Source organism: Verticillium nonalfalfae (genome assembly GCF_003724135.2).
Source record: "Verticillium nonalfalfae strain VnAa140/NRRL 66861 chromosome Unknown scaffold_45, whole genome shotgun sequence".
Classification (NCBI taxonomy): Eukaryota; Fungi; Ascomycota; class Sordariomycetes; order Glomerellales; family Plectosphaerellaceae; genus Verticillium; species Verticillium nonalfalfae.
In genome coordinates, this window is record NW_021167270.1 from 142880 (window position 1) to 164754 (window position 21875).

General features: G+C 56.9%; 2 protein-coding genes across 2 annotated transcripts; both read left to right on the forward strand.

Annotated features, from left to right (window-relative positions):
• Positions 1-568: 568 nt before the first annotated feature.
• Positions 569-2486, forward strand: D7B24_006416 (uncharacterized protein; the record flags this gene model as incomplete). The annotated part of the gene is made up of 5 exons (XM_028640547.1): positions 569-579; positions 674-743; positions 806-895; positions 979-1329; positions 1386-2486. 5 exons carry the CDS (start codon positions 569-571, stop codon positions 2484-2486), a joined length of 1623 nt encoding a protein of 540 aa, XP_028495298.1.
• A 2069-nt stretch (positions 2487-4555) lies between these two features.
• Positions 4556-12172, forward strand: D7B24_006417 (uncharacterized protein; the record flags this gene model as incomplete). The annotated part of the gene is made up of 2 exons (XM_028640548.1): positions 4556-6829; positions 6893-12172. The coding sequence occupies 2 exons, from the start codon at positions 4556-4558 to the stop codon at positions 12170-12172; spliced, it is 7554 nt and encodes a 2517-aa protein (XP_028495299.1).
• Between the last annotated feature and the right edge of the window lie 9703 nt (positions 12173-21875).

Consider the following 21875-nt stretch of genomic DNA (forward strand, 5'->3'; position numbering starts at 1 on the left):
GCAGGCGGCGGGGGGAGGGGGTGGACGAGAAACCCGGCCGGTGGCAGTAGTCTATGTGGTGGTCACAGTCGGTCGTGGTGGTAGTAGTGGGGCTCACATAGGTAATAGGTGATAGGTAGGTACTTGTATACCAGTAACAGTTCACGGTACCCGCATCATCACCTGGGAAGGGCTGGCAACTACTTCTCCTGGCGTCTGGCGTCTGGCCCCGGCGTCCTTGCCCGCCCACCACGACCCCCGGCCTCTCATGACCCCTGCAGAAAATAAAATCTGGGCCCCTCCTTCTGTTGCCGCAGAGCGGGCTGCACTGGCTGCGCAGGGCACCTCCTTTTCCCTTCTCCCAGCCTAAAGCCCACTTCAATATCTACGGCAACGAGCCAATACGCCCCTCAGTTCGATTCTCTTTTGCTGGTCCTCTCGCCTCTCGCAGAACCTCACGTCCTTTCTTCTCACAGCTCTGTCTGCTGCTTGAATCCTGTCTCCGCCTTCACACACGTCCATCGTCGTGAAGCATACCGCCACTCCATCTCCCCCACCTTCCCAAAGCAAAAAGGACATCTTCCCCACCATGGCCGACATGTGAGTGTCCCCTTTCCAGTGCCTCGCACCCTCTCGTCGGTCTGTGCAAAGCTATCGACAAGTCTGGCTGCTGACAAGATATATTCTACGATAGTAATGTTGACGTCCTCGTCATCGGTGCTGGCCCGACCGGCCTGGGAGCCGCCAAGCGTCTCAATCAGCTGGTTTGTCCTCACCGCCAGAGTCCTCGATCGTGAGAACGGTCCGGAAAGAAAATACTGACCAGCGCCGGCAGAACGGTCCTTCATGGCTTATTCTCGACGCCAACGAGAAGGCCGGTGGTCTTGCGTCCACCGATGTCACCCCTGAAGGCTTCGTAAGTTGATACTGCCCTCGCCCCGCGCGCCTTGCACCAACACGAACACATTGAGCTATACACTAACTCGTGCTGGACCACAGCTCTACGATGTCGGCGGTCACGTCATTTTCTCCCACTACAAGTACTTCGACGACTGCATTGACGAGGCTCTCCCCAAGGAGGATGACTGGTACACCCACCAGCGCATCTCCTACGTCCGCTACAAGGGCCTCTGGGTCCCTTACCCCTTCCAGAACAACATCTCCATGCTTCCCAAGGAGGACCAGGTTCTGTGCATGGACGGTCTCATTGATGCCGCCCTCGAGGCTCGTGTCTCCAACACCAAGCCCAAGGACTTTGACGAGTGGATCGTTCGCAACATTGGAGAGGGTATTGCCAACATCTTCATGCGTCCTTACAACTACAAGGTGTGGGCTGTTCCCACCACCAAGGTATGACCCAACCACAGCTCTTCTAGGCTCTATCGGTGTATCTGACAAAACCCCAGATGCAATGCGCCTGGCTCGGCGAGCGTGTCGCTGCGCCCAACCTGAAGCTTGTGACCAAGAACGTTGTCCTGAACAAGATTGCTGGCAACTGGGGTCCCAACGCGACCTTCCGCTTCCCCGCCCGCGACGGCACTGGTGGCATCTGGATTGCCGTTTCCGACACCCTCCCAGAGGACAAGAAGCGCTACGGCAAGAAGGGTGAGGTCGAGAAGGTCGACGCCGAGGGCAAGGTCGTTACCCTCAGCGACGGCACCACCATCAAGTACAACAAGCTCATTTCCACAATGGCTGTTGACTCACTTGTTGAGAAGATGGGCAACCAGGAGCTCATCAGCCTTTCCAAGGGCCTCTACTACTCTACCACGCATGTCATTGGTGTCGGTCTGCGTGGCGCGAGGCCGGAGCGCATTGGTGACAAGTGCTGGCTCTACTTCCCTGAAGACAACTGCCCCTTCTACCGCGCCACCATCTTCTCCAACTACTCGCCTTACAACCAGCCTCAGGCCAGCGAGAAGCTCGCGACCCTGTACCTGGCCAATGGCGCCAAGGCGGCGTCGACCGAGCCCAAGGAAGGCCCCTACTGGTCCATCATGCTGGAGGTGTCCGAGTCTTCGATGAAGCCCGTCGACCAGGAGAACCTCCTCAAGGACTGTATCCAGGGTCTTATCAACACGGAGATGATCACCGCGGAGGATGAAATCGTCTCGACCTACCACCGTCGCTTCGACCACGGTTACCCCACTCCCTCTCTCGAGCGTGAGGGCGTGCTTAAGGACCTGCTGCCCAAGCTGCAGGACCTGGACATTTACTCGCGTGGTCGTTTCGGCAGCTGGAGGTACGAGGTCGGCAACCAGGACCACTCCTTCATGCTCGGTGTGGAGGCCGCGGACAACATTGTCAACGGCGCCGTCGAGCTGACGCTCAACTACCCCGACTTTGTCAACGGCCGCGCCAACACGGAGCGTCGCCTGGAGAACTTTGTTGTCGCGCCCACATCTACCCAGACCAACGGCGCCAAGGAGCTGCCGACGAGGGAGCGTGCCGCGTCCAAGGCCTCGCAGCCCGCACACAGCCGCAAGTCGTCGAAGCAGGTCCAGTAGACTACTTCATATCAGGGTGAGCCCGGCCGGCGGGGCGACTTGAAAGAGTCGGCGTGGGCTGCGAGCAGCAAGCGGCTGTGGGGCCTGGCTGGAAGGGACGATTCGAATGGGCGAGGCCCACCGGGAAGGGGACCCGCGTGATGATGCATGCTTTGAGGATATATGGGATTGGTTTGCTTGCCAGGAGGCAAGCACAAGCGTCATACGCATGATGTTGATGGATTTGTAGAAAGCATGGCGGATGGCCTACTGTTGGGTCAGGTTTGATAGAGATGCCAAGACTCTGCTAGATAGATGAAGAATTGTCGCGAAACCTCACCTGCGTTCCTCCCTGTCATTCTGCCTCCGGGTGTACTCTTGGATGCTGCATCACGGTTCCCGCAGCAGGGCAGCAAGGGCAGGTCATGCACCGCACTCGGTGGTCTCAGAACACGGCTCCGTTGCGGAACATGCGCAGGTCTCACTTGGACCGCGACCCAGCAAAGGCGACAAACCAATACGCCGAGGCTGCGGTGTGTTCGAGGCATGGGACATTGGTCGGAGAGTGTGGAGGTCTAGGCCGCTTATGTTATCAACACGTACGAGGCCAGGACATTTTACTGGGCGTGTTTGGGAGTGAAGAGAAAGAAGGTTTCGAGAAGGATGTCAGAATGGCTGGACGGAGAGGCCGTCTTGGACCACGCGACCAGCTGCAAGCCGACAAGCTAATCATGCCACTCCCGCGAAATTTTCTCTTCTCCTTCTCCTGCCTTGCCATCATGGTAGACAAGGCACGAGAGGAGCCGCAACGTTCGGTTGGGCAGCAGTAACAGGACAGGATCGACATGCGTCGTGTGGTTCTTTCGTCTGGGTGACTGGGGTTGATGACAGAAAGGAATTCGATCCGAAGATGTGGGGACAGGGCCGGCCGATCAGAGACTCAGGGTTGACCTGCAAGCATTTGAATGACAGCTGCTTTCTGGCCTGTAAGATGAGATGTACCTCGCGAGGAGACGGGGGTTGCGCTGGCTTGCATTGCCTTGCCTGCGTTGCCGAGTTGGCCGTGGTGATGATCAGGGCCAGAGTATGGATCGCAGGGACGAGACTGCTCGGGTTCTGGGCTGCCATGTCGACGAAAAGCAAGTTTGATTGCCTTCGTCTTTGCTGGGCCACTTCCAAGGCGGCGGGGGGAGGAGGGGGACAAGGAGTCGTCATCTGGCAGCAGAGCCGAACCAACAGGACAAAGCAATCGTCAGGCACTACCCGAGGAGGCCCCCCCCCACTTCACACGCCGAGCTGCCGCCCCTTCGAATGACTGATTCAAGATGACTGACTAGGCGCCTAAGGACCGCCTAAGGACCACCTAAGGACCTCAGCATCCAGCCCCCCCCCCCAGGCCCCAATGGGCCCCTATGAACCCAAAGGCCCAAGACCTGGTGTCGGCGGTCAATGACAAGGTTCAGTGTCCCTTGCCCTGGCCCAGATCCCGCCCGCTTCGCGAGCCAAGTCCGTCAGTCCTCGTCCAATAGAGAGGGTGGAGTCACGAAGATTCTCAACTCTGCGTTTTGTTTGCTGCTGGCGAGTGAGGTGCCTATTCGCCTTGATTGACCAGACATTGTACCTGTGCCTGTCCTAAGCCATCATAGCAGAGCCTCTTCTTCCTTGGCCTCACATCGATTCCTGACAGGTGTTCCGCTGCCTTGCTGGCTTCCCAGACAGACGCAACAACCTCCCAAATCGCGATTCGGCTCTAGCTCCGCTCTAGCTCTTGATCATATCGCCCACCCCCCCGAACCAGACGCCGACCACATCCGGCCACTGGTCGCGCAAAACATTCTCGCACACAACAAAGCGCCTGTAGCATCAACGCCTCTACGGACCGCCTCGGTTCTTGAACCTCCCCCCAGGCGCACACAAGACCGTCTATCAGTCCGACGACGATGCCTGTGCCGGCGAGCTTCTCCAGGTGATGCTCTGTTCCTCCCCAACCTGAGCCGACCGCCTGCCCCCAGGACTGCCGAGCAGCACATCCCACAACCATCCGAGCTCGCCCTCTGCGGCCTCTGCTTCGCATGGACTACGCCGCCATCATGCCCGACGATCAGCATGATCCGCCGGCGCGCCTCTTCGAGCGACTCCGCCAGATTGCCGGCTACACCTGGGACGATAGTCATCCGCCGTTCCATACAACCTATGACATCTGGCATGTCGCTGGCACCAAGTTCGTGTCGCCCTTCTCCCCGCCCACGACATATCCCGTCTCGAGCCCTGGGTCGGCCGCGAGGCTCCAGTCCGGCCGCCCCTCACCCTCTGAGCACTACAGCTCCCCCAGCATCATCGGCGCCGAGACCCAGGCCGACGCCAGCAAAGACCCCTCGCTCTCGCCCGCATCGCCTCCCATACCGACGTCGAACCCCGATACCCTCTACCCCGAAGAACCCGTCATTGCACGCATATCCTACCATGTCCTCCGCGAGGAGAGAACCTTCCACATTACCAAGCATCTCATCACATCCGTTGACCCCCACGGAGAGCATATCGTCAAGCCGATAGACCTCGTCCGCCTGACGCCGCAGCCCGGAGACCGCGGGTCCATCATGGTGGCCATCTACCAGCACCCCGGACGCAATGCCATATTCGACTTGATAGACCTCGGGCCAGCCTTTTACAGCACGCGCAAGGTCAATAACCATTGGGAGGCGTACAGAAAGGAGGTTTTTACTCTCAACCCGCCGATAGGCGTGCCAGAGTTTCTGCGCTTCGCCGTTGGCGCCGCGCAGTGCCTGGAGATACTGCACTATGGTCAAGGCGCCACGCACGGCGAGATCAGGCCCGACGCCTTCCACTACAATATCGAGACGCACCGCGTCAAGCTCGCCGCCATTGGTACGGGCACCAGGTCCTTCGAGAACCGACTGCAGAGCTCGGCGTGGTCGAACCTGTCGAAGGAGCTGGGGGCGAAGAACAAGCTGCTGTATATCAGTCCCGAGCAGACAGGACGCATGCCCGCCGAGCCCGACAGCAGGACAGACATTTACTCTTTGGGCGTCGTCCTGTGGACCATGCTGACGCAACATCCCGTCTTCGATGGTGATACGCCTCTAGATATCGTCCACTCCGTGCTCAAGGGAAGCATACCCCGACTGTCGAAAGTGAGGGAAGACGTTCCGTCCGTCATTGGCCGCATCATCGAAAAGTGTACGGCCATGCGCGTGGCCGATCGCTACCATTCGGCGAGCGGTCTACGTCACGATCTTGTCAAGGTCCAGGAGTTTCTGGAAAAGGCAGACTGGCTGGCCCTCGAAAAGTGGACCATTGGTGAGAAGGATATCTCCTCCTTCTTCATCCTGCCGACCATGATGATCGGGCGATCCAAAGAGAGGAACGAACTGCTCAAGGTCATCGACCGATCTGCCAAGAGCCACGCCATGAGCCAAAAGGTCGCCAGCAATAGATTTTCAGACGGTTCCAACCTCTCCAACGACGTGTTGGACGCGGCCGACGCCTCGAGCGAAGGAGCCAGTTCCGCCGATGGCACGGCCCGCCGCAGCGGATCCTTCACCCAAACTACCTCCTCAGACCCTAGGCAGGTCAGGGCTAGTTTTGTGCCGTCGGTGCTCTCCGACAGCCAGACCATCTCGGGCGAGACGGTTGCCTCGACCAACTCTGGTCCTCTGGCGCGAATGGCAAGACCATGGGAACGCAACTCCTCCATCTCTGTCGAGACGCGAAGCCTGGCGGACAGCATGGGAACCAGTGATATGAACCGGCAAAGCGTGGCCGAATCTACAGCGTCGAGCCTGTCCCGCCAACTCGGGTCGGCCAAATTTAGGCGCCGCGGACACTGCGAGATCATTACCATCGAAGGTGTTGCCGGCCTGGGCAAGAGCTTTCTCTTCCAGTCTGTCTTTTCGGAAGCCAGGAAGCGGGGCTACTACGTCTCTGCCAAGTTTGACAACGCAAGGAGACAGGCCTTCGGCCCTTTGCTCAAGTTGCTGTCATCACTCTTCCGACAAGTATTCGGCGAGAAACACACAGACACGCCTTTTCACCATGCTTTGAAACACTACATCCGCCCTGTCTGGCCGATGCTTGCCAAAGCATTAGGTCTCCCTGAACATCTTCTCGGCACCATTGACAACTCAACTATGCGATCCCCGCCGACCTTTCAGGGCTCTCGCAACATGAGAAACAGCATGAAGCATGGGCTGTCTCCTGACGCTTCACCCGGCCTGCAACCCAAGAACCCGGGCATACCGTTGCAAAGCTCGCAGGATTTCCTGCGAGCAGGCACGTCTACGAAGAACACGAGGCTGATGAACACGTTTTTGGACGTATTGCGCATGATTACGGCCAACAAGTTTGTATGCTTTGTGCTGGATGACTTGCATTTTGCAGACAGCGAGTCTCTCGAACTGATTTCACAGATCATCAGCGCAAGGATGAGGATGGTCATTATTGTGACGTACCGGCCGGATGAGATGACGCCTGACGAGGTTCACTCCATTGTCAACTCAACAGAACCCGACGGCAAGTCCAACCATTGTGATCATGCAGCGGACAACCACTCATGCTTTACAGACTTTTCGCGCACAGGGAGGCCGACAATCACCAGGATTGCGCTGGCGCCCCTCAGCGAGATCGACATTGTGCACTATGTTGCGGCCACATTATGCCGACCCAAAGAGGACATTTTGCCATTGGCCCTCGTCATTCAGTCCAAGACTGCTGGCAACCCATTCTACATCAGAGAGATGCTCAGCGCATGCTACCGCAACAAGAGTATCTGGTACGAATACAAGGACAGCAACTGGCACTTTGATCTTGACCGACTCTTCGATCAGTTCCAGACGGAGGGATACGATGTTCTCGATACGGCTTTCATCACTCAGCGTCTGAAAGAGCTTCCACCATCGGCGCGCGCAATCTTGGCCTGGGCTGCGCTTCTCGGCTACTCCTTCTCTTTTGAGCTCGTCAGTCGTCTCTTGACGGGCGAGTTCCAATACGCGGACGATGTTGCTTGTGTTGACCCGAACGCCCAAGAGGTGAACACAAAATATTCTAACGATGAACTCATCGCTGGCCTCCAGGCCGCCGTCAACGCGTGTATTCTGATGCCTGGCGAGACGGATGACCGGTTCCGTTTCGCCCATGACCGCTACATACAGGCCTCGGCCGCTCTCAAGGAATGTAACGCCCGCAAAATGCGCTTCATCATCGCCCAGACTCTCATGAAGTACTACTCAACGGATGCTCGGGCGCGAGATACTGCTTCGTTACACATTTGCGAGTCGGCCGAGCTGATTAAACGGCGAGTGAAGATCCGCGAACCCTTTCGCACGCTGCTCCTCGAGTGCGCCGCTACGGCAACAGAGAACGAGGCACGGCCGACGGCTGCCAAGTATTATGCGACGGCCTTGGACCTCCTCCAACCGAACCCCTGGGCCGATGGCCCCGAGGACGTGTCTTACGACGAAACCCTACAGATACACCTGCGAGCGGCCGAGTGCAGTCTGTACATGAATCAGGAAGAAGAGGCGAGTCGTCTTCTCTCAATCCTTTTTGACAAGGGACGTACGGCGATCGACAAGGCACCCGCTTACGTGCTGCAATCACGGATTCACGCCCAAGCTGGGGATGTTACCGCAGCGTGCGACTCGCTGGAGAAGTGTTTACGCCTCATGAATGTCAGGCTGGAGGAACACCCTACGTACGAACGCTGTGACCGAGAATTTGAACGCCTGGCGATCAAGATTCAGACGATGGACAAGACGGAACTGATGCAGCCGGCCGTGTCGCCGGACCCTACGTTACCCTCGATCGCCGCCGTCATGGCTGAGACGTTGAGCTCGGCATGGTGGAGCAACTCGCTCCGGTTCTATAGCATCACCCTCGCCATGCTAGATCTGCACTTGACCTCTGGCGCATTCCCGCAGTCTGGGCTGGTCTTTCTCTACTTTGGCATCATCGCGCTCTCCCGCTTCAACCTCGTTAAATTGGCTGTGGAGGCCGGGGATGTCTGCATCGAGATGCTCGATCGATTCCGAGATCCATTCTCCATGGCGAGGGGCTACATGGTCTATGCCATCTTCATCGGCCACGTTCAGTTCCCCGTCAGCGTGGCCTTGGCACACCTGGAAGGCTCTGTCGAGTATGCTGCGGCCGCCGGAGATCGCACATCGTCAATCGTGAGCGCTGGCTTGTCTGCGATGCTCAAGTTTTACGCTAGCGAAAACCTCGCTGATGTCGAGGCATTCGCCCAGTATGCCTGTGAAGACGTTCAGGGTTGGAAGGACGACACTCGGGGCGGCACTCTGCTCATCGCCGTTCGGCAGCTCTGTCGTGCCATGCAGGGCAAGACGAGAACCAGGGACGCACAGCACGTGTTTAGCGACAATGTTTTCAACACACTCCAGTACAAGTCGCGGCTCGACACGAAAGTCCTGAATGGCAACCGCTCCATCTTGTTCTTCGAGACGTTGGAGATCATTCCGCTTTTCCTCTTTGGCCACTATGACCGCGCGATCGAGATCGGTGCAGCCTGTTACGAGAACATCGATATCATGTGGTCTGCCCGCAACAGTCGCCACCTCATATTCTTCTACGGCCTGTCCCTCGCTGGCCGGATGCTGCATCGTCTCGACGACCCGCGGTTCAACCCAGACAGCCTCGAGGCGGAGAAGCAAGAATGCATCCAAACACTGCGCGTGTTTACGAGAAAGATCAAAGAGTGGGCCACGTACAACGATGTCAACTACGCTTCGTGGTACAAGATTCTCGATGCTCAGATTTGCGAGCTCAGCAAGGACTACGGCGGCGCAATCATGCTTTACGAAGAGGCATTGGATCATGCCGAAGAGCACAATCACACCTTTGACGAGGCGCTGGGTAACTATCTCATGGCCGGTGTGTTCGTCGGGAGAAAAGCGAGGCGTTCTGCCCGAGCGGCCATGAGGGACTCTGCCGCGCTGTATCGGCAGTTTGGTGCCGTCGGCGTGGCTGATCATATCGAGGAGACGCACGCCCTCCTTCTCCATGGCCCAACACGGAACCCGCGGACCGTAGATGCCTGTGTGCAAACGGACTTTTCATCAGACGCTCCTCCACCGCACTTCCGTGCCATGGACGGCGAGGAGAGCGAGGATTTACCACTGGCTCCCAGCAGCGCGATGGTCGATCTGAAGGGCGAACGGATCGGTGCCTGGCGTGGCTCCGTGCACCTCCAAGCTGGTGCCGGGGCCGGTCTGCCTGCGCTCGATATGATTGACCTGCATGCGATTCTGCTGTCGTCTCAGGTCATCTCGGCCGTTCTCAATGTCGACCAGCTTCTCGAGACGATGTGCGACGTCATCTTACAGACCTGCGGTGGCACGGCCACACTCGCCGCCATAATCGTCCGCGATGCGCAGGGATGGTGTCTCGCGGCTAGCGGAGATCCTGAGCGGGGAGCAAAAGCCCCTGAGAGCCGCGAGCTGCTCTCGCACACGTCCCTCGTCGCAGAGAACGTCATTCTCTACTGCACGCGGTTCCGGGAGACGTTGTTCATTCCAGATATCCTCAACGACGAGCGGTTTGGCAACGTCAACGAAGCATGGCTCCAGCGCAACGTCTTGAGTAAAGCTGTCATTGCGATTCCCATCTCCCGCGGAGCCGGCAACGACGGGCTGCTCGGCGTCCTCTACCTTGAGGGCGAGCCAGGGTCGTTTACCGATCGCAATGTGTCAGTGCTGCAACTGCTCGTCAACCAGATCGGCATCAGTTACTCCAACTCGCTGGCCATGAAGGCCGTGGAGAAGGTGTCCAAGGAGAACGAGTCGAACGTGCGGGCGCTCAAGAGCACGGTGGATCAGGCGCGAGAAGCTGAGGCCAAGGCCAAGGCGGCCGAGGCGGAAGCGAAACGCAACGTCAAGCTGGCCGAAGAGGCAGCGAGGGCCAAATCAATCTTCCTGGCCAACGTGTCCCACGAACTGCGGACGCCTCTCAACGGCGTCATTGGCAACTCGGAGTTGCTGCGCGACAGCAGCCTCAACAGGGAGCAACTGGACATGGCGGACTCGATCCGAGTGTCTGCCGATCTGTTGCTCACGGTCATCAACGACATTCTCGATTTCTCGAGAATGGAGGCCGACAAGATGAAACTGTATGTCATCGCCTTCAACCCGGAGGAGATGGTGCGTGAGGTCGTGCGTGCTGTGTCGTACAGCAACAGGCAGAAGACACAGAGGAAGAACGTTACGATTACCAAGGACATCAACCTTCCCCCGATGCTTATTTACGGCGACCCCATCCGTCTGCACCAGGTGCTTGGGAACCTCATCAACAACAGCCTCAAGTTCACAGAGAATGGTTCCATCACGATCGGGGCGCAGGTCGATTTCGATTCGAACGAGAAGGCTGTGCTTACCTTCAAAGTCCAAGACACCGGCATCGGCATTCCACAGCAGCAGCTCGAGAAGCTGTTCCAGCCGTTTTCGCAGGCGGACGCCAGTACAGCAAGAAAGTACGGCGGCAGTGGTCTCGGACTCAGCATCTGCAAGTCTCTGATCGAGACCATGATGAAGGGCAAGATTCACCTGGAGAGCCAAGAGGGCGTCGGCACCACGGCTTGGTTCACCGTGACCTTTGACAAGGCCACGCCGGACGTCAATGCAGGTGACGCGCAAACCGTCAAGTCGCCGCCCATCGCCGACCGTTTCACGATACCCGCGACTCCGCTGAACGAGCTGGCGCCAAACCCGTTCATCCATCTGACGACCATACCGAAGGACCAGATCCGAATTTGCATCGCCGAGGACAACCTGATCAACCAGAACATTGCCATGAAGTTCTCGCGACGCCTGGGCTACACGACGGTGGACGCGTACGAGAACGGGCAAAAGGCAATCGAAGCACTGAGAAAGAAGGCACAGGAAGGAGAGCCATATCACGTTGTGCTCATGGACGTGCAGATGCCTGTGCTCGATGGCTATGAAGCGACCAAGGCAATCCGTAGCGAGCCGTTGGAGGCCGTGAACAAGGTCCTGATCATCGCCATGACGGCATCGGCGATTCAGGGTGATCGGGAGAAGTGCCTGGCGGCCGGCATGAACGATTACATCGCAAAACCCGTCCGGGTCGACGTCTTGGGCCGAAAGCTGGACAACTACATTATGCCGCACACCGCGGCGACGGGACCCGGCAGCAACACACCCGTGAGGCCATCCCCGGCATCTGGCGCCTTCGCGCCGCCACCTAGACCGGCGGCGGTGCCCGTGTCCCAGACCCCGCCATCTTCGCGCACAACGCCAAGCCCGCCCGTGTATCCCGGCTTCGAGGGCAACGGCGTCGCCGCCAGCGCGCCTATTCCCATTCGCGACAATCCCGCCTATAGCCGCCCGTCCGTTGTGCCGCTGGCGCCAAGCCAACGATCGAGCGAGACGCGGCTGTCGGACGCAACTGACGCGCCGTCGGTGACGCCCTCGCAGAAGCGGCTGACCAAGAAACTCACCAAGAGTCGCACGAGCAGCGAGACGAACATGATTCCGCCGCCGCCGCCGCCGTCAACACAAACGCAAGAGAAACCAGAGAAGACCAAAGGCGTGCTCACGAAACGGCCGCCGCAACGGCAGGGGACGACGTCTTCGACAGACGGGATGGAGAACGTACCGCTTGACGCTGCTCAGCGGAACAGCGCAAGCTCGAGCCGGGACCGGTTTTTTATGGGCTGAGGGCTTGCGTAGCTCAGCCCCAGCTTTGAAGAGGCGTGGGCGAAGCATCTTTATTTTGAGGGAGCCTGAAGCACTTTTCATGGACGAGAGCATCTACAGCATGTTTCTGATTTGACTTTGAGGAAGAGGAAGACAGAAGAAGATGTAATGCCTACCCGCCAGTGTTGGGCAACGGCACAGCAGACGGGGGTTTCATATTTCTTCGTGCTTTTTTGTTTTGTGGCCCCCGGGGAGTCGGCAGTTTCTTCCAGCCCATTCTGCTTTCTCGCTTTCCTTTACTCTTTCCTGTACGGCGCTCGGGAAGGGATGATGATCGGGAAAGGGAAAAACAGGGGGAAATCATTGGGGAACACCACCACGTTTTACTTCTTGTTGTATGGTACATTTACGCTTCTGCACATGTATGTGGTGCGCTGCCAGTGAAGAGAAAACGAAGGCAGGATGAGGGAGGGAGCGGGAAAGACGGATACAATGCAGTGGGCTGCTGCATGGACTTTGTTTGACTTGACGTATGAGCGTCTATTTTGATGGCCCCGTCTCCGAAGGACGCAAGAGAGAAAGAGAGAGAGAGAGAGAGAGAGAGAGAGAGAGAGAGAGAGAGAGAGAGCTTGCGGAAATGAATACCGATTCATAGCACCACCTCCCATGTGACTTCTTTCGTGCCTGAACTCTATCTGCAACTGTAAAGTGCCTTCTGATCCTGATTGCAGTTGTGTTGGCCAGGTTGACAAGCATAGACGAGGACAGAGAGCATCATGATGTGATTGAACCCTTTTCTGTACATGGCGACATACGATATTTCGGATGGTAGTATCAACATCCTGAGACGGCAGTGACAACTCATTCCCTCCCCGTCCGGAACGATACCCTCACTCCCAAACTTTGATGCGGCAGAGTCGAAAGAGAGAGCTTTGGAGGCTATGTTGGGGAGCTTTCAAACAAGTGCGAGAGCAGGCCAGGCAGATACAACGTATCTCGTATCTATCCATACCCCTTTTGACTCAGCCACGGGCTAGCAGGCGAGGAGACGCACGTCAAGTCCATGCATGCTACTCCATCTGCGAGACAACTCTCGTCTCTGGCTGCCGCTCTAGCTTGTAGTAGGAGTGGGCTGATGTTATGAGGCGCACAGATCTTGACCCGAAGCATCACTGCTGCGATGCAACAGAGGTCGAGGCACTTTTGCATCATGAGCTGACTGACTGACTGACCAACTGGAGCCGCCCGGTCGTTTGAATTGACGACTAAAATTGCCCGAACAGTCCGCGCCGATGTCGACTAGGCTCTCGGTCAGACCCTTTCTTTCTGACCACACCCCTTCCCCCCCTCACCCCGCCCTCCGGTCTGAAGCGTTCGTCCCATCTGACTTGATGCTTGCCCGACTAAACACCGGCAACAGTCAGCGGCGCACACGGACCCCCTCCCTTCTTCGGCCGTGATAAATCAGATGAGACGCTCTGCTTGCCTTGCCGGGAGGGGTTGGTTCGCCCGACTGCGCGTTCGTCCCAGGTGGCGGGGGAAGGCTTGGTCTCGCGCCCTCGTCACGGACGGCCCAGCGCCGCGACTGCCGCCGTCTCGAGCACGCGGCCGGGAGAGGGTCAGGGCGGACGGAAGAGACTCCGACACCCGTATGCGCCTGCTTCTTGACTCACTCGACTGTCTGAGTAATTCCAACTCATGACGAGCTGGAACTTTTATCGCTTGTTCGGCTTTAGGTCGCCCTAGGTCCGCCAGGCTGGGGCAGTCTGTTAGTCACGTCCAATGGTGAGCAGAGCAGGCAGATCCCTTCAAACGGGAAGCTCCTCTGGAAAGATGCTAGCATCTCATGCCGACTCATCCCGTCCTAGTCGGCCCACCTGCCGACTTACTGCGTCCATGACACCAACAGGAACGTAGCCTCCAACCGCCATACGGATTTCTTGTGCTCCTTCACATAAAAAAGGAACCACATCATTCAAGGTAGTGGAAATACTGACAGAGCAACCCAGCGTCATGCTCGCCTGCTGGACCGACCTGAGTGCTCACGGACCGCCGAACAGCGCACGGGCATGGCCGTTGCGGGAGGGGAAAGCAGGCTTCTCTCATCTGCCGTGCCCAGGATCGCCCTCGCATCGGAAGAGCTGCCTGGTGAGGGTTCCCCTCTCGATTCGGTGTTTCATGTGACCTTCTTGGACGTCCGTGATAGAACATCGCGCCTGTCCGCGTGTGTGTGCACGGCGCCATGTTTTGCATGAGATCCTTTGCGTGCCAGCCCAAGCCTAGCTGCCTCCCAGCCTTATCTCCTCCTTGCAAAGTCTGCACAGGTGCAAAGTACGACCTCGTGGCGGGCAAATCCATGAACGATCTTGGGCACCGCAATCTCGAGTTTGAGCTATGCGATGGTACGACCCCACAGAAAACGCTCACACAGAATGCAAGTCATCTCTCAGGCTTGCACACTGTTCCCGCTTCGGGAGGATGCCAGCATTGAGCAAACCCTACAATGCAAGTTGCATGTCGGCTGAAGTTGTAGTGTACGTGTGATTATTAGTCTCGAGTGAGAACTCAACCCTGGTCGCAGATCTATTGCTTCAGGATGCCTGCTGCATATGCCAGCGATGCCAAGGCGTGTTTGCACCACCCCACTTCTCATTTAACTTGCACATTCGAGCTGACGCCATGTGAGGCTTGACAACGGGAGATGAGAAAGAATCTGCGCCGCAGTTCGAACATAACAACGGTGGCTCGTCGCTTGCATTGCTCTGGTGCGGCGGATAGCCGAGCTACTTGCTCCTATAACCACGGCGGTATAACACAGCCCTTGCCGCGGAGCCGAGTCAGGGGCCAAGGTGGCATTCCAATTAACAACCGCATTTGCTCCCAATGCAAGTTTTGATGAGGCAACTGACTACCAGTACCTGGTATATAGAGTCATTACTTACGACTCGTCCAAGTCGTACGTGTCTGTCGTCAATTTTCCTCTCTAAGAACACACAATCATATTGATTGGGCAAAGATCTCAGATCTGGTAGGAGAGAGATGAAGTGACACTGTGAAAGGTCCGATCCACCTAATAAACTTGGGACCGGGAGAAGCAAGGCCCCCTCACCCACGGACCCTGGCCAGCCTAAATGGAGGGAAGGACAACGGAGTAGGCGGAGTGGATGATACAATTTGTGCTTGAGACCCTTCCAGGATCGCTTCCCAGTCGCGCGGGTTCGTTGACTCGCTCGCCCCAGGTTGGGAGCCGGGGAGAAGGGCAGCAAACCGAAACGTCTCGAAGAGGGCAGGATCAGAGGAGTGAGCTCCAGATGTTGCTGCGTGATTTCCATCCCGCCAGGTTCTAGACCTGTCGATCCTTACTTGTTGCCTTGGACGCTTGCACACCAACCGGCCTGGCTGGGAAGCAATCCTCTAGTCGAGCGGAACTGAAGCCGGTGCAACGAGCAAGGAAGAGGCGAAAGTGGAGGTTGCTTGGTGGATATCCTCGCTTCTTCGACTTGTCAGAGTGGCTGTCAACCACGTTTTCGACGGCGTACGCCACAGGCACCTGCGTGGCGGTACGGCGATCACAACCCCAAATGGTGGCCAAACTGGGTGCGATCAGATATCCGCTGGTTCTAGGGAGCCTGCAAGCTAGAGACTGGCGACAGGCTCGTGGAGATATGGCAGGTACATAGAACAGAAGGAGCCAATGACCTGATGTTGCTGGATTCCGCCGTGGCTGCACCGTGGCTTGAATTGGTGTCTCCTAAACTGGAGACCGCGTTTGATTGAAGGATTGAACGATGGGCGGCTCACCATGTTGCCCCCCGCTTTTGCTTCCTTGTCCTTGTCCTGTTCCTGGCATCCAGGTACAGCACCAGACTGGCAAAACTACTGTTGGTCCGCCGAAATGTGTCGGCATGTGTGCTCGTTCGGACAGGCTATGTCTTCCCCACGCCGAAGAGGAGGGGTTGCAGGCGTTGTGTGCCTAGGTGACGGTAGCTTTCGCGTTTCATGCCTTCTTGGGATGGGGTTGGTGTGTGAGGGAATACATTGATAGTTCAGTGTATATCACTAGACTCGTAAATTCGCCGCTGGTAATGGTGATGTTGTCCCGGTCGACTGCGAGCCCACATAGCGCGACGTTGGCGGTCTGGGTGAAGCTGATCTTTGTACATTTCGACTGAGCGACGGCATGAACGATTTGATCGACTAGGTTGCTAGGCTTGAGGCGAGAAAAGAAAAACCACGAACAAGATCGCCATTGTCAATTGCTTGTTTAGATCTTCAAGTAGAGGCTACCTCTGTCCCAGAAGCACGAAGCTCTAGACGCACCAGCCCGCGGCCGTTCGTTGCTGGCCGCCGATGCTTCCCGCATTGGGTGGCTCGTCGAATCCCGCCTGTGGGTAAGCTAAGCCCTGAGGTGTGGGAGATCGCGTGCGCTGTGATGGCACCAGCGCTAACCGAGCGTTGCCATGCCATGCCATGCCTTGATTGTTTGCCAGCTGGTTTAGTTTTCGGCCTTGAAGCCATCAGCGGACACGCTCGAATGAGGGAGGGCTGTCGATCTTGTAAGCCGGCGCGACGACAGATGCGCCTTAGGGAGGGGGGTCCGCAAATGGGATTGGCCTGGCCTGGCCTGTTTGTGTCTGGTACTTCCTGCCCCTCTGAGCTTACGGATAGACGCAGGTCGGCGTTGCGGCTGGGACGAGGGAACGGGTCAGCAGCACGTCAGACCCAGGTTATCATGGACACGGAGGTCCGCGCTTGATCCAGATGCAGAAGCTGAAGCTGTCGGAGCTGAGATTTGAGCCGTCGGGGTTCAGAACGCATGGCGCGTGGCGGCAGAGCCGAACTAGCTGTACATGGTGTCGGTGTCAAGAATTGGACCGATTGAGGCCTAGTCTGCCTGGAGCTCTAGCTGGTCAAGCCAAGAGCTCTTCTCTCTCTTCCGTATAACGCTCTATGGCATCGCGTTCGTCCGATATGGCATCAGTCGTGTGGCGGTACCGTGGAGTATGGATGAACAACATTGGGTCTGGACGTGGTTCATAAGTTGCATTGCCCGTATCATGACGGTACATGTAGTGCTGGCAGATATAGGGCCAATGTCCAACAGGAGCCGTTTCATGTGAAGTCGGCCCTGGTGTTGTGCGCCGTAGATATGCTCCATGAAGGCATATATGTCTTTGTAGGGATCTCACAACTTTCATCGGCCCCCACCTCCCTCTGGCCAGAAGATCGGGGGGTCTCTTGCTTTCACCAGCGAGGAAAGACCTACAGAATGATCTGGGCAGGTGCCATGCAGGCTACCAAGCAAGAAGGGGGTCTTCTCAGCAAGCCCAGCAAGCCACGAGTTGATCGTTCTTTCCCCAAGAAGAAAGTATCCCGGAGTGTACTTCCTCTTCTGGGCTAGTGGTCTCTCGGTAGGAGAGTATTTGGTGTCGCGTCGTTTCAGATTTCCTGCACTGAGCTTGCCTTGACTGGGATACAAGGATCTGCCTGCCTGCCTGCCCGCCTGTCGTTGCCTTTTCACCAGTCCCCCCGTTGCTGCCAAACCCCCATCTTGAATCTCCAACGTCGAGTCATCCCAAGTTGGCCATCTTGAACATAGAACACGCTGATCGTCCGATGAGTTACCCGACATTCCGACGCCATACTGGAATCGACACGAAAGGATCGCCCAACGATGGAAAACATTCGTCCTCGCATTCGACGGCTTCCTGTTTCGGTCAACCTTCGCAGTCGATCGATCAATTGGTAGACCCCATACACCCTTGATGAGCTGAACGAAAACCAAACACACACACACCGTATACAGTATACCAGCTAGATCGATCCCTGTCCAGGTGTAAGATCATGCAACTCCGACGCCTGCCAATGCTGCCTCTGGCTCCATACAAGACTCGCGCTACATGTACAATACATCCGACGTCTTCCCGCTTTCTGAGAAATTTCTTTTCGCCAACGTCATGGTCTGGTTTGACAGGGCTCCATTTTAAATTTTTATTGCGAACTGTCCTGTCAGTACCGGCTTCTCGTCCTGCTGGCGCCAACAGTCCTTCAACAGCGCTGGCAGAGGTTTGCCACAATGACCCAAAAGAACACAACGTTTGGTTGAACACGGTCCTATCCGTGCCGCTCGGCTACACTCCTCGCCTGGTAGATGGAATTCTCTTGCCTGAACCAGATCAGTGCACGAAGCAGTGTGGCGTAGTTGAGTTTACAAGTGGCATGTGGGGAAGAACCCCCCTCGGACACAGCGCCATAAGTGCCCTCGAACCAAACTCGTGCACCATGCGGGGGCTTTTCACTGTACTGGAGGTCTTTTCCATCAGCGAACCAGCCCACAGACTTTGGGACTCTTTCCTGTAAGCCGGATCTGCCAACAGGGCCCCATTTTTGTGTATGAGCGAGACCGAGACCGAATTGCTTTCTAAAGCTTGCAGCAGGAGGAACAATGGCTTTGATCTGGAAATCGCCATCCCCTGGAGACTCAAATGTGCGGTCTACGGCTTCTGCCTCACTCATGCACCACCATGGATAGACAGACAAGTACGAGCCGCGCTAATACATTCCGTGTCTGGACGTACGTCAGCCTGCCCGGTTCCAGGACGGACTACGCAGCATGCGTCCACTGGGTATTACACTTCGGCCCCCGAAGCATGCGTCAACTGCTGCGACACCACAGCCTCGGTGACTCGAGCCACCGAATAGCGACAACGAACGGCCATTGGCGTAACGCCCGACTGAGTGAACAGTAACGTGTGAGTGAGCAGGATTTGGGAAGGTTGCTCAAGAAAGATGTCTCCCTGCCTCAAGATGGATCCAAATTTTGTTTGATCGGAGGCGCGGCCGGGACTGTGTGCTTCACCATGCTGCATAAGGCCAGCCTGACCTAGCAGAGCCACCCAAATGGTCCTCCAAAGACTCAGAAGTCGGAGGACGAGGTGAGCTGGCCCCAGCTCCAAACACCTCATCGCTCGTCTCACGTTTCACTGGACCCCGTACCTTACCCATACAACTTGAGGGATGACTATTTGTCTCAATAGCACTGCGGCGCGTGCCAGCTCTGGCGCTTGAATGACTGCCTTCTGACCGTCGATGTTCCAAATTCCGATCCCTTCTCTCTGGTGACGAAGTGGTGGGTGACGCTCTGCAGGCCAGGATATCCTGCTAGGCGCCGTTGGTGACACGCCGTCGACCAGATTCGACATCAGATCCGCGTCTTCTGCTCGCCACCCAGAGGCAGGCTGGGAGGGTGACATGGATCGTCGTTCGATACGGCTAGAGCCGTACACACTACTCGATTTTAGTGTTGGTATACTGTTCGGACTGGCTTGAATGGCAGTCTGAGTGACCAGCAGCGAGCGCATCGAGTCATGGAGCTATTCTAACGCCACACAACCTGCACAACTGGCCTCACAAGCTTTCGTGAGAGGCATCTTTGGTCTGTGCCTCTTGACCGTGTTATTCTGCCCACACTCGGCAAGATTGGTCCTCATTCCAAGGCCACATCCGTAACAAAACCCAATGTGGCTGGTCCAACCGACTTTGTTCGTGATATGAGTGTCCACCAAAAAGGACCGGCAGGTAGGGGGGGGGGGGGCGCTGTGCAAGGGGGGTCAAGAGGAGGGGGCCGGGAGGGGTGCTCAATCTCAACGTGGGTGGAAGCCAGACTGAGAAATCGACAAGCTGATCAGCCACAGCAGCCCCAGCTTCACGCGTCGGGATGGAACTCTACTTGGTACGGAAAGAGGCACGCGCACGTCGACAGGATCGTGTTGTGTACAGGCCGGCCGTTACGCCCTCCCACCACTCGGCAATGCTCTCGTTTGGGCAAGAGGCGCATGTGTCCATGTGGGTGGTTTGTGGCAGTTGGACGAACTTGTGCTTCTGGTCCAAAGGTTGCAGTCAACCCGATCCCTGCCAACGTGCCTCGTCAATCGGCCCTCGAGTCTCAGTCTCCACACAAGTCCCGCACCTAGAACATTCCGATGTTGTCGATCTGCTGCTCCTTGGGGGCTTAATGGAGTCCTCCCTCGCTGCACCGATTGTCGCGGCGAATGACAGAATCTGTACTGCTTGGTCTTCTCAACCGCTCTGACAATCAACGGCATGACTTTTGTCGAGAGAATGCAGACCATAGGCTGCTAGGAGTCGTCAAGGGATGCCGGTCAATGAGATAGGGCTGCTATGCCCCTACCTAAACCACCTGTGGCTCCTGGTCCTAGCCGCGGGCTTGAGGCGGGCTCATCCTACCTGCAAGTCGACGGGCTGACTACTGGCTAGGTGCCTTAGCCTCCACATCACATACCCGCACATCCAAGCAACACATACCCTCGAATGTGGCTGCATTGGCTGCTCCTTACGAGTAGGTTCTAGAGCCCCAGTGCCCTTCAGCCACTGTCCAGGTTGATATCTTCTGGGGTTGGTCAAAGAAGTAAGGCAAAGAAAGAAAGAAAAAAAAATGGCGACTCGTAAGTCCCCGTTTCGTCGAGCCATAGTGGCGAAACCCAGCTGGCAACTATTGTTCACCACCTCTGCCGAGTCAAAGATAGAGTTTTTTTTTTCCTCTCTCTTTTTCTCTTCCTCTCTCTCTCCTTTCTCTCATCTGACCGTTCCTGCAGACTAATCCCAACGTAGAGGGAGGAAAGGCGCAAGATTCAAGATCCAAGTTTCAAGGTCTGCCCATCCCAGATCCTCGAATCAACCTTTCAGACCTTCGCCACACCTGGTCACACTCTGGCAAAGGCCCCGCCACGGCCACACACCACACCCCTGGACCGCCCCCCTCTCTCTCCTCCGTCACCCCCCTCCGGCTTGGACACACACCCCCGTGTCCGTTCCCCTCCAAAGTCATCTCTTCTGATACGCGCTGGTTGTCATTGAAATACACCAGGCCGTCCGGCTTCTCCACACGGCCATCGACCTTTCCCCTTTGGTCCTTGTCTAAACTGTCAAGCAACGGCTTGGGCTGAGCGGTTCTTCTCTCTTGTGCAGAGCGGTACAAGGGTACATTGGAGGCTCGCTGCTGCGTCGTCTCCTTCCCACGCGTTGCCTGCCACTCATCTCACTACCAGGTTTCCCTGTGGACGACACCCCCTCCCCCTCCGACAACCCCGGCCGGGCTAGAGAGGCAACGGACACCACCCTCAACGCCCCCAGAGTCTCGTTCTTGGTGCTGCTACTACTCACTACTAATACTACTCCCACGACTGCTACCGTTTGAGCACGCTGCCCTCACTACGGCTCCATTCCCGGGTACCTCTGGTGTACGTCCCTGAACCTGGACCTTGTCCTGGACCTAGACCTGGAGCCCCCGACCCGTCCCTACGTCGGGTGTCCTCCCCTTACTACCTTGGCGAGCTCTCGAGGCATGCCTGTGTGTCCATCCGGTACTCTGTACCCGTCTGTACCCATGACTAGATGAAGGGCTGGGCCTGCTCGTGGAGATAGCTCATCACCATCCGCCCCGCCCATCCGGTCATTACAGCGTACTACATCTACTTACTTGAGCCGGTCGTTCCTCTCCAGGTTTGCACTTCCAAAGGTTATTCCCACCACCCTACTCTTCACCTTCTAAGCTACTATCTCTTCCTTTGTTTTTTCCCCCCTTCCCTTCCCCTCTGTTTCGGTCTCACTGCCCAACCCTGCCTTGACAATTGCTTCTCCTCCCATGTTGCCCAACCAGAGGCTCCAGCCATAGTCGCACCACCTACCAAAAGTATACATGACG